The sequence below is a fragment of the Melospiza melodia genome, chromosome 13 (assembly GCF_035770615.1).
Source record: "Melospiza melodia melodia isolate bMelMel2 chromosome 13, bMelMel2.pri, whole genome shotgun sequence".
In the NCBI taxonomy this organism is placed as follows: domain Eukaryota; kingdom Metazoa; phylum Chordata; class Aves; order Passeriformes; family Passerellidae; genus Melospiza; species Melospiza melodia.
The window spans coordinates 3,766,899-3,779,048 of NC_086206.1; the positions used below are offsets into that span (position 1 = coordinate 3,766,899).

At 39.4% G+C, this 12,150-nt stretch overlaps 1 protein-coding gene across 1 annotated transcript in view; it reads left to right on the plus strand.

Annotated features, from left to right (window-relative positions):
• LOC134424129 (transcription initiation factor TFIID subunit 4-like) overlaps nt 1-12,150 on the plus strand; it is a 154,789-nt gene that overhangs the window by 34,349 nt on the left and 108,290 nt on the right. The window contains exons 8-9 of the mRNA XM_063167635.1: nt 1,218-1,323; nt 5,272-5,386. Coding sequence (XP_063023705.1) covers nt 1,218-1,323; nt 5,272-5,386 — 221 coding nt within the window. The remainder of the gene's footprint in view (nt 1-1,217; nt 1,324-5,271; nt 5,387-12,150) is intronic.

Genomic DNA, 12,150 nt, shown 5'->3' on the forward strand with positions numbered 1-12,150 from the left:
GTATTTTAGGATGTACAAAATGCAGTTTTGTAACTTCAGAATGGCCCAATTTGTTTTTTCTCCAGAATTCATCAGAGATCCCTCATTACTCTTGTCCTGTTTGTAGTTTTTACCTGTCTCCCTTGCAGTTTTGGAGCCCTGGCTGAAATTCCCCATTGCTCATCCTGCTGTCACGTCCCATTTGCAGATGTTTGTCCTTCCCTTTTCTCAGAGGTTGCTGTGCAGGCAGAGCTTTGGCATTTGCTGCAGTGGTTTAGGAGCTCCCTGTGGGAGTGGTGCTGCCTCCAGGAGGGAATGCTGCATCCCAGGGAGGGAGGGGCACTCAGTTGTGACTGTGAGCAGCACCAGGGTTGTGGTTGGAACCTTCCTCAAATATCAAGTAGCTGTTTGCCAGTGGTTTATTCTCAGAGTTTATTTATGGGGTTTCTTACAGCTCTGCAGCATCCACACATCTTTCTGAATCTTCTGTTCATTACATCTGTGCTTACCTTGTCCCTGATCATATGAATGTTGATTTTTAAAAAATTTTTGTTGCTATTGTTGAACGTGTTGCTGTTGATTAAACATGACCCTTGCATGTGTTTTCTTTTTGATTTCATTTGTTTATGGGTCAAGTTTTAAGTTCCTAACCTAGGTTTAGTTTTAAGGAAGAATTTCAGAATCTGAATTAGTTGTAAGAAACCTTGATACTATCAAATTAGCATTTAAAAGATTCATAATATATGATCACCACAAAACTTGGTTTGCTATCTTGTGTATATCTGACTTTGGAACCCATAATATTTTATAATTTATTTTTAGTATGTTTTCTTTAAAAAGTGTAGATATTTAGTGCAAGGCCTGATATTTGTAGGTGGATACCGCTACAATTATTGCACCATTTTCTTCTACAAAATTGCTTTTCTTCCTAGTAAAATGTCTAAAAACAAAAATCTGAATTATTAATATTAACCTTACAAGTTTACAATATATTTTTAGTGAAGGTTGTGAAGTATGACATCTGTATATTATTGAATTTTTTTAAAGCATAACGGCAAAATAGGTATATACACACACACACAACCACATGCTTTACATGAATGTGACTTTTGTCAGCAGCTGGTTGTGCTTGTAGAGATCCATGTGCTTATCTTGGTGATGACAGGTATCAGTGTATTTTCCTTGCGTGTGTTTGTGTATAAGGAGTATAATACAAGTATACTTTTCTTTAATAATAGCAGATTATCCAGTCAACATCTGCTCAAACTGTGAAACGAGCCCCTGCTTGCCAGACTACCCAGATTAGGATGCCAGTGGTAATAACTCAGACCATTAGACCACAAGGTATGGGTTTCAATGTTTTAGTGAGATTGTTACCTTTGTATGAATTTTGTTGTAATTACAAACGAGAAGCATGGAAAATTGTACAGTGTTGACATTGGCAACATTGTTGACATTTATTTTTACTTAAGCTGGCTGAAAAGTGCATGTTTTCATGTGCAGTTTCAAGGTGTTTTGGGCCAACAAAGTGAAATGTTTTGAAACAACCTTAGGACTAAACTCTGATGTTTAGCTCCTCACTTAGCAATTTTTCATGGAAAGTTCTAAACCAGGTCAGGAACTTGGCTCTCACTGTCCTAAACTGTAACTCTGGGCCAAAAAAAAAACTTCTTTATTTTCCTGAAGCCTAGTGGATGCCTCAATTTAATCATCCTCCTTCTAATTCATACTCCTGAAGCAGAACATGGTAATTCCCATCTCTGCAGCTACAGAGGTCAAGGTGGGAGCCCTAGAGAATTTCTCAAGCCTCAGGTTGGTTTTCTCTGACCCCTGTCAGTATGTTTAGTTTTTGGTAGGGTCAGAGATTGGCTGCAGCAACCTGACATGTCGTGATGAGCCACAGCGTGTGGTTTGTGCACACCTTCCTCATCTGTGTGCACAGGTGGGTTCATGTCTGGCTGATACTTCCCACTTCCTAAGAGGATTCTTGAAACCTCCTTGCTTCCTAATAAATACCCATTTGTTTCTTTCTGCCACTGAATCCCTTAGGCTGGGGTTTTATTTTTCCTGAATATGTGTGAGAGTTTCTTACTGGATGTGGGCATTTACAGAGTGAGGGTTTGTAATGCAATACAGAGCTTGTCATCTTCAGGTGCTGACTCAGGACTCAGACTAGTTCAAATGCACATAAAAGCTATTGCTGCTTACTTGACTTCATTGCTTGGTTGTTTCTATTCTCCTTGGGAAAAAAAGCATCAAAAATGTTTAACAGCGGTTGATGTTTCACTTGCTCTGCTCTCCTAGGGGAATCCAAAGGTTGAATGGACACAAAGACCAAGCTGTCACTGTAACCCTGTAGGCTGTTAGGAAGGAATACAGTTACTCACCATAAAATGTGTTTGTTTGATAGCCCTGATACTCATGTCCTGAGTTTATAACATGTCCATGCATCTTATAGCATGAGCCTTCACTTCTGACTAATGTGTTTGAGAGTGAAGGCAGATTTCATTTCTTTGCTTGTTCAGTCTCCAAGTTGTGAATGTCAACAGTGTACTGAGAATTTCACTGCATGATACTGGCATCTGTCTTTTAAACAGCAGGTTCAGAATGTGAGTTTATTCTTGATAGCCCTTGATCAGCCAGTGCAGTGCAACTTAACTGGCAGTTTGTCTTATGGCAGATGGTTTTGTAAAAGCCAATTATGCAAGGTCCTACTTTCTGGTGAACTTATTCAAATTCACAGGTTTGGTTAAGCCCTCCAGTATATGGTTTTTATTATTTACACAGACAAAGCAGTCAAGAATAGGCATTTAGAAAACATCCCAGTATAAAAACCACTCATCCTGCAGCCCAGGGAGCAGGCTGCCTGTGTGCTGGCAGCACTGCCAAGAGTACATCATTGTGATATATTGTTAAAACCTTTTACTGTAAACTGTGTAATGATATTTTATACTGACCCAGGTATTCCTGCAGAAGGAGCCAATATACTGGAATAGGACATCATCTCAATAAAAATTCTGATAGCATAATTTTGTGGAGTGTGGCTTGGTAAGGGTAGTTACCTGAGAGCTGAGCTGACCTCCACACAGTGCTGCATTTTTGTCACAGACTGTAATGCTTCTTAAAACAGTAGTTTAGATAAAACTGGCATGCTTTAAGGACCTTTATATAAATAAAATTACTTCCACACCAGTGGAAGTAACACCATTATTACTGCATGAAAAATCCACACTCCTTTACCAAAACACTACCAGGATAATAATTAAGTGAATTCCATCTTAGGGATTGGATGGAGGAATTGAGCCAAATAATAAAATAATTAACTAGAATATTTGTTGCAGCTATTTAACCAGTGCTGAAATACAGCTAGGAATTTATAGCTCCTAAATTTGGGCTTATTTTTCTAGATTGTGCTAATTAAAATTTGCAGCAAGGATGCAGTGGTGAAAGACTCTGTATGACATTACCAATCCCATGAAATATCTAGGCCCACAGGTGATTTTAATTTTCAAATATGTTCTGCCCGTAATAAAAATGGATGTTGTAGTCATATTTTATGTCTAACCCTTAGTCATGCACAGTTGTGATTTATTTAAACCAGGAAACTCAAATGTCATCCCAGTTCTTACATTCACTTTGCCTGATCCATTGAGTGGAATTACATGGGGTGAATGTGAGACTTAATTCTTCCATATCCATATGGATATACATGTTTTGGGGGTATTTTTTGATCAAAAGTATAAAACAAAGCATTGACACTGATTCCAAAGAAATATATTAATTCTGGAGGAGTGATTTTGTTACTTTAAATTTGCCTTTGCAATAATTTTCAAGGTTAACACATTTTTAATCTTCTAGATCTTAATTGTACAAAGCAGAAGTCTGCTAATTTTTTATTATTGTATTTTTTCTTTCCTTCCAGTTCTCTGAGTAGAAACCCATTCCATTAGTTCATCTGAAATAGATAAATGAATTGCCTGGTCTGTGAACTAATGCTGTCTGTGACATCTCATGGACCTTGAATATTCTGATGACAAAATATTTTTATTCCCCAGGCTTGAGCCTGAAGTCCTAAATCTGGTTTTGTATTTGCTAATGTTGAGAGTCCACATTACAGTTTATTTATACAGATGGAGAGCTCAACAAACTATATCAAATTATTTTCTCTTTAAGATCATATGTTGGAGTTGATGAAGACTTCAAAATTACAAAAAAAAAAAAAGTGATGCAGGACTCAGTCAAAGCTAGCAACTTTGTGTTAGCCAAAAATATTCTTAAAAGGATTTATTAGGATAGTTGTGTTTCAGATTTTTACTATTAATGAAATAAAAATCCTGTAACTCTGCTGAGGTTCTTACCATGCCATTTATGTGCATCTGAGTCCCTGGGGTGCAGGAACAGCCTTCACAACTTCTCCAGGTCTCAAAAGTCTGTAGTGCTCAATAAAATGGAGTGAGACACAAGAGAGAGGTGAGATCTTTTAAATCAAGTAGATTGAGTGATTTTCACATGCCAGAACACAGGTGGGGTATAAGGAAGCCCACAATGTCACCCAAGTAAATGTGCTCAGGCAGTCAGGGAGGGCCTACTCCAAGTTCCATGGCAGGGAGGAATTTAGATCTCTTTAATTTACTGAATGTCCACACACTTTGGCTCATTTAGAAAGCCCAGTTTTACTTGTACTTCAAGACCTGTAAAGCCTACATACAGACATGATTTATTTTTGAGTCATTGTTTTCAAGATGAGAAAGCAAGAGGAAACCTTTATGGGGGGTGTGTGTCAAATTTGGCAGTAATGTTTTATCTTTTATATGCAAAACATTTTAAAATACATGCAGTATTTTCAATTCTGAAATCCATGTTTTCCACTGCAATAAAGGACAATTACTGTATAGAAAATATAAAAGGCATAGCTAATACCCTGAGTAACTCTGACTTCAAGTATTTGTGTTAAGAACATTTCAAATTTGCCTTCTTTATTCTATACAGTTTATCCAGAAAAGTGGTTTACTGGCAATTGCAAACACATTTATAGCCATTATAAATATTACAGCTGTTCATGGCCAATGGGTTTTGGTTTTGGAATCTTCACTGTTCCGTAAATATTGAACAAAGTGTAATGCTAATATAAATTTTGTATTTTAAATTGTTCTTCTTCAGCATATAGTCTTTAAAAATAATAACTTCCTTTGTTTGCAATTTACAGACAGTTAAATTTAGTTCCTGGACAGAAGGTTCTTTGATGTAAATTGTCTAAGACAGCTCATAATAACATTGCTTGGTGTTTTTCAGGCACAGTAGGGAAGGCACCAACAATACAAGCCAGTAAAAGTCCTGGGGGCTTTGGTGTTCAGGTCTCTGCAAATCAGAAAAACAAGCTGAATGACCCTGGAGGTGGTTCTTTCAGGTAAAAAAAGCAAAAATAATAATAAAAAAATGCAGCGGGGTGGTTGGGGGGGATCTGAAGGATAAAGCAGAATTTAGAATTGGTGTAACACCAGAGGGCAGTCTTTTACAATAATTCCTGTCTTTTTTTTCCTGGGATTGGATGGCAATTTTCATACTTAATTCTATTTTTAAAGAAGAAAGAAGATCATTACATATCTTGAGGATTTTTCTCTAAATGCACATTTTAACATTTAACAAAACATAGGTTCTGTGGATTATAACAAAACTTGAGCTGAATGGATTCATGTGCACGAGGATCTGAAAGAATCTGTGGTTGGTGTTTTGCACTGGATTCTGCTGCTGCTGCTGTGGAATGTGTGTGGCTGGGAAGGTGCTGGGTGTGAGGACAAGGGCTCTGTGGAGCAGGGGCAGTCCTGGGGCCAGGGGGGATCCCTGAGCAGGGAATTGTTGCTCCTGGCTTCAAGGGGAACGCTTGGCTGTGTCTGAGCTCCTGTGCCTCCTCAACTCCTGGAGGCTGGGTGGTTTATGGGGCCCTGTAGGAATCAGGAGCTGCAAAAAGGTTCAGCACAGTACCAGGGATGCACTGAGCTGCTCTGCCAGTTCTTTATACTCCAGACTTCTATTTATATATATTTGGGTTATTTTTACTTTTGGCAGTGAAAAGCAAATCTTATGTTTACTGCATTTTGCTCTCGCTAACACCATTTTAGTTTTGTTAAAATATTTTCTTTCTTCATTGAATGACAAAATATTCCTAGGTTTTAATTTTCATCTTCTGGGGTTCTTATGTTGCTCTGACATCATCAAATCACTAATTAATTTTCAGGCTTATGCTTTTGCAGGTGAAATAAAAGAGAATTTGTAGCTCTTTGAAATATCTCTGCTTTGAGGCATGTCAGTATTGTAACTAATAGTGGTAGTACTTAGTATTAATCTGGAAGCAAAATCATTCAATTTTTTATTTTCCAATGCTTTTGCCTCCCACTGAGTATTTAAATGAATTAAAATGTCTGTTGGGTTCAATTGTACTGTCTTAATAAGTATTTTTTATGTTTGTAAGCAACATGAGCATTTATTCTTCGTTAGTATTGCTTTCAATTTTACATACACCAAAAGGGACAGCATTTTTTTAGCTGGATGTTGTAAACTGTGCCAGGATTGATTCTTGCATTCACTTAGTTTATACATAGAATATATTAGGTTAGCTGGAATTGTTAATTTTCCCTTGGGGAGAAGCAAATGCTCAAGGCACTGATTGATAAATCAATAAATCTTTAGTGAGTTTGGTAAATAAGCTGTCAAGGGTGTATGTCATTTTTCCTCTAGAGAACAAATTTTAGTCAGAATGAATGTGTTTGTTTCCTTACATTGTTTTCTCCTTCAAAATAGTAAGACACAAAGCTGCATTTAAATAAGTCCATAAAATTGCAAGGATTTATTAAACAGCAGCAAAGATCAAGCTTTTTCCTGATATCTTAACAAAGAATTCAGTTGTTTGCATATTTGCATTTCAACCCCTAACCTCTCCTGAGGACAAATAGATGTCTGACTATTAAGCCTAAAGGCACAGAGCTGGAAATCTGTATTAATCCTCTGAATGCTGACTAGTTTTCCTCAACATTCCCAGCGTGTGTGAAGAATGTGTTTTTAGCCAGAAGGCAAACTGGCATCTAAAGCAAAGCAAGAATTTTGAAAAATAGTTGTGTTATGTATAAATTTATTTTGCCCTTAGTGTTTTATTATTGCATATTTGTTTCATTATTTTACATTCTGCTTTCTTTAAAATAACTTATTTGAACTTTTCACTTTTGGGAGCGAAGTGTTGGTCACTAGAAACAGAAATTTGAACTTCATTGTTCTTTGGGGTTTTTTTTCCTCTCCTCTATTCTGAACTGTAGCAGATACAAGATGGAATTACATTAAAGATCTAGCAATTAAGAATTTTGCAGATTGCAGCCATGCCTTTAAGGACAGCGTTTATTACTGAACTGTGAGACTGCTCACATGAATTCACTGTTTGTTACAGTAGCTGTTGTGGGATGCAGAGTTCTCAACCCCAGAGTTCTTCAAGGTGAAGCTGTGCTTGTGAAATTTTAGGTCACTTTTTTAGTATTAAATTTATTATTGCTGTATTTTTCAGGGAGAACTACATACAAACCCATTTAGTTGACTTTTCAACTCTGTTAATACCTAAGGACAGCAATTTGAGTTTCATTTTTAGTAATATTCTGTTTGTTTTGCAAGAAGAGGTCTAGACTTGGGTGTGTATCATAACAGGCAAGCTTAAGGTTTCTGGAGCTGAGAGAAGCAAAAATCCCACTGAAGGGTGCCAGAGTGTCCCCAGCTGGTGCTCATCACCCCTGCTCCCCTCAGAGCTCAGTGGCAGCAGCTCCTGCAGCTTCCCAAGGGATTCTCACCATGGTTCAGGTGGTGCCCATTGCAGGCACCAGTGGAACCATTTGTTCCTGAGGCTGAGATGGAATCTCTTCAGTTGGGAGGTCCAGCTTTGGATCAGGGCCTGGTCCCTGTGTGCTCTGTGCTCCTCCAAGGATGGGGATGGCTCTTTGTCCTCTTGTGTGATCTCAGCCCTTCCAAACTCAGCACGGCTCAGGGGCAGGGCCAGAAGTGAACAGATCCATGCCTTGTGTGTGGGATGATGCTGTGGTTTGAGTGCTCCTTCCTTTTCACAGAAACCTTTCCCTTTCTGAAATGGTGTTTCTGAGGTACATCTCACCTGGAACCTGGCAGTGTCAGGTTTATAAAACAGTGGGATGGGGTTTGTTTTCAGAGGCAGTTCTGTGAAGTCTCTGAGATCATGTGAAGCTGATCTTAGTACCTGTGTTTTATTCTGCTATCTGACTGCATTTTGAGGTGGACTCTATGTGGAAATAAATTTGTTTTCAGACTACCTTGCCATAGCCAAAAAAAAAACCCCTCTTGTCTAGTATTTTATTTTCATTTTTAAAAATAAAAGTTTAGCAACAAAAGCAAAGCAGCTCACCCTTTAAGTGGTAGAACACTAATGTGGATGTTAAATGGATAACTTCAAAGTTTTCATCTCAAAATGGTATGTGAAAAAACCTTGCCCTTGAGGTTTTTGTTTTTTCAAATGAATATTTCAAGCTATAAGGGGATTGTGTTTTTTCCATGTATTTCAAAATAAAGAAAAATGCTGATCATAAATGTGGTCTGTTCTGTCAGCCCTTTTGCTTATCAGAGAGAAGATTCTGCATAGAGAATGAATTGTGTGACAAAGCAGTATTAGGGAGACATTTCCAATTATACCTTGAATGTCAGAATAAACATCATAATTGATGTATAAATGGAATCTATGCCATTATAAAATATGATACAGTAGTGGCTTTTCCAGTAACTTCTAGTCACCATTTATATGCCATGTATTGTTGTTAATCTCTGATTGTGTGGTCCCTGGGATCTGTGGGATGTTGGGACTTTGTCCTAATGACACACAATTCCCTTGTAGGAAGAGGAGTCAATGGTCTAATGTTGTCTTGATTGCTTTGTGCATTCTTCTGGCTTATTTGGGATCAATTCAGTGTGGCAGTTTGGGACAGCTCAAGTGGCTCAAGTCTGACAAAGTGCATGAGAAAGGAAAACTGCAATCATGCAGTTAAGGTTTTTCATAAAGAAAATGCCACCAGGTTTTTATCATGGCTTGTCTTTGTTTAAACAAAATCTTTGAAACCTTTCACAGATAGCTGTGCAAATACTTGGTGTTTTCTTGCTTATTTTCAGATAAGATTTTTTTTGGCAGTTGCATGAGTCTTTATAGTGAGGGAAAAGGAGAAGGAAGATTGTTACAAGAGGTTGAATGTAGGAGGAAGAATTGGACTCTTGGATTATCATAAGATACAGTTTGTGTTTGGAGAGAGTTTGAGAACTCATGCTGTCTTGAAAATACCATGTGTTGGAATGTTAGATTCATCTTATGAGACTCAGAATTTAGTTCAGTACAAACCAGAAATATTTACTGAAACAGTACAATTAGGACAGGTATAGTAATATATGCCAAGAAATATGAAATTGTTAAATACTGTGCTCTGATAAAAAAGGAAAGATAGACATTAATCATCAGTCTGGATCACCACTGGATGGCATCTTTGTTCCACAGAATAACTTCTGAAAACTCACTTATCTGAGCTTAAAAGTTCACTTTTATAGGAGAGTGTTCAGCAAGAAGAGCAACTCTATATATAAATGTGTGTTTCAGTATCCAAACATTTTTTCATTATGAGGTTCCTTGAAGTAAGGAGGAATATATGGATAGGGTTCTTCCTGTCAGAAAAAATTGTAGTCCCAGCTGTGATTAATACATTTCTTATTTGTCTTCCATGTGAAAAAAGGGATGTACTTGCAGTTTGTAGGTTGCAAGTGTAAGATGGAAGAAAATTATTCTCTCCAGGAGTTCAGTAATGGTTTTTGTAAGTGCTATTGCATTGGTTTTGATAATTGCATTGAAACCTAATGTGTCCAAAATACTTGTCTGGTTTTATTTCAGAAATATTTATTTATAATGTGGTCACAGATCTGTACACTGAATAAAAATCAGAGTAGCTGAACTGCTAAGTAGAAGGAAGGTAAGAGATCGATGGTATTTTCTTCAGCTATGAAATGAGAGAGCAGTGTAAACTTCTCAGAGAAGTTCTAGAAGTCAAGAGTGCTGTTTTGAGGTTTTTAATGGATGATTGATTGAAGGAGATCAAAGTACCTTTGTCCTGGCAACCTGATATGGAAATACAGGGTTGAGACTCTTGATTACTGCTGGCCAGATGTGCCCAGCTGTGAGGGCTGCTGGGTGAAGGGACAGGATTGGGCACATCTGCCCAGCTGTGGGAGCTGCTGGCTGAGGGATGGACAGCACTGGGAACATCTGCCCAGCTGTGGGAGCTCTGCTGAGGGATGGACAGCACTGGGAACATCTGCCCAGCTGTGGGAGCTCTGCTGAGGGATGGACAGCACTGGGAACATCTGCCCAGCTGTGGGAGCTCTGCTGAGGGATGGACAGCATTGGGAACATCTGCCCAGCTGTGAGAGCTGCTGGCTGAGGGATGGACAGCACTGGGAACATCTGCCCAGCTGTGGGAGCTGCTGGCTGAGGGATGGACAGCATTGGGAACATCTGCCCAGCTGTGAGAGCTGCTGGCTGAGGGACAGCACTGGGAACATCTGCCCAGCTGTGGGAGCTGCTGGCTGAGGGATGGACAGCACTGGGAACATCTGCCCAGCTGTGGGAGCTCTGCTGAGGGACAGCACAGCAGGGCTGTGTGGGGCCAGCCCTGGGAACCTCTGGGTTTCTGGATTTCTTTTTGCCCAGCTCCTCTGTTGCTTGGGCTCGTTCCCTGGCACCCAGACCCACAGCAGGGTGAGGGCCCACAGGATGTCACCACTGCACTGGTGGTTTGGTCAGTTTGAGCTTTATTTTGAAATTCTGGGTTCAAACCTGTCTTCCAGAAGCTTCTGTTTTACATAGATCAGAGTTTGTGTTCTGGGAACTGCCTTGATGGGAGTTTGGTTTTCCCATGGTTTGAGGCCTGCTGGATTTGGGCCTTGCGAGTCCTCATAGGTGAGGGTGATTCTCATTCCATTTCAAGCATTCAGGTTTTAACCTGACAGAATCATAATTTCTTTCAGTTTTACCTGTGGTTTTGACTTGTAGAATTACAAACTTTGAGTTGGTCCCTGAGTGTCTCAGTTGGTGTTGGTTGTGTGGTGTGGGCACAGAGCCAGTTCCTCAGTGTGGCTCAGGGTACACAGGTGATTATTGTGTCCACACCATGTCAGATGTAAAAGTGACAGGACTGGAGGGATGAAGCACCTCCCCAGGAAGAAAGGCTGAGAGAATTGGGATTTCTCAGCCTGCAGAAGAGGAGGCTCCAGGGTGACCCAACTGAGGCTTTGCAGCACGTGAAGGGAGCCTGCAGTAAAGATGGGGAGAGACAATTTACAAGGGCATGGAGTGGCAGGACAAGGGGCAATGGCTCCAAACTAAAGGGTAATAGATTTGCATTGGATATTAGGAAGGAATTATTCCCTGGGAGGATGCTGAGCCTCTGGCCCAGGTTGCTCAGAGAAGCTGCCCCTGGATCCCTGGCAGTGCCCAAGGCCAGGTTGGACACTGGGACTTGGAGCCGCCTGGGACAGTGGAAGGTGTCCCTGCACATGGCAGGGGTGGCACTGGGTGGGCTTTTCAGTTTCCTTCCAACCAAAACCATCCTATGATGTTGCAACACTGTTCTCAGGAATTTCATTTGAAGACAAGAAATCAAGTGCTTAATTCGCTCCAACACTCCTGGAAATGAGTAGAAGCTCATTTGTGTAGACTTTTTCTGGAAAGCATTGTCAAATATTCAATTTTCTGCCTCAAGTGTTCAGCGTGTATCTGCAGGTTTACACAAATAAAAGTCCCTTCTTGACTTCTTCCCATAAAAGAGAACAAAACTATTATCTATCAAACTGTTGTAATCTTCCACCAAAATTGGCTGCTGTAATGCAGGTAACAGGAAAAGTATGGAAGGAGGGGGAGGACCTAGATTATAGATTTCTGGATTTCCCTCCTTTTATTCTCAGACCTTACTTGTAGCTATTGATTTTTACTATGGGCATTAAGCTTGTTATAGTGTCAAAGTATTCTAGGGTGCATGGGACATCAATTATGTAACAATTTTTAAAAAATCATTTAAATTAAGCTTTTGTTTGTTTACTTTATACAGTAACAGGAGTATGGACTTGAATGTTCTTATC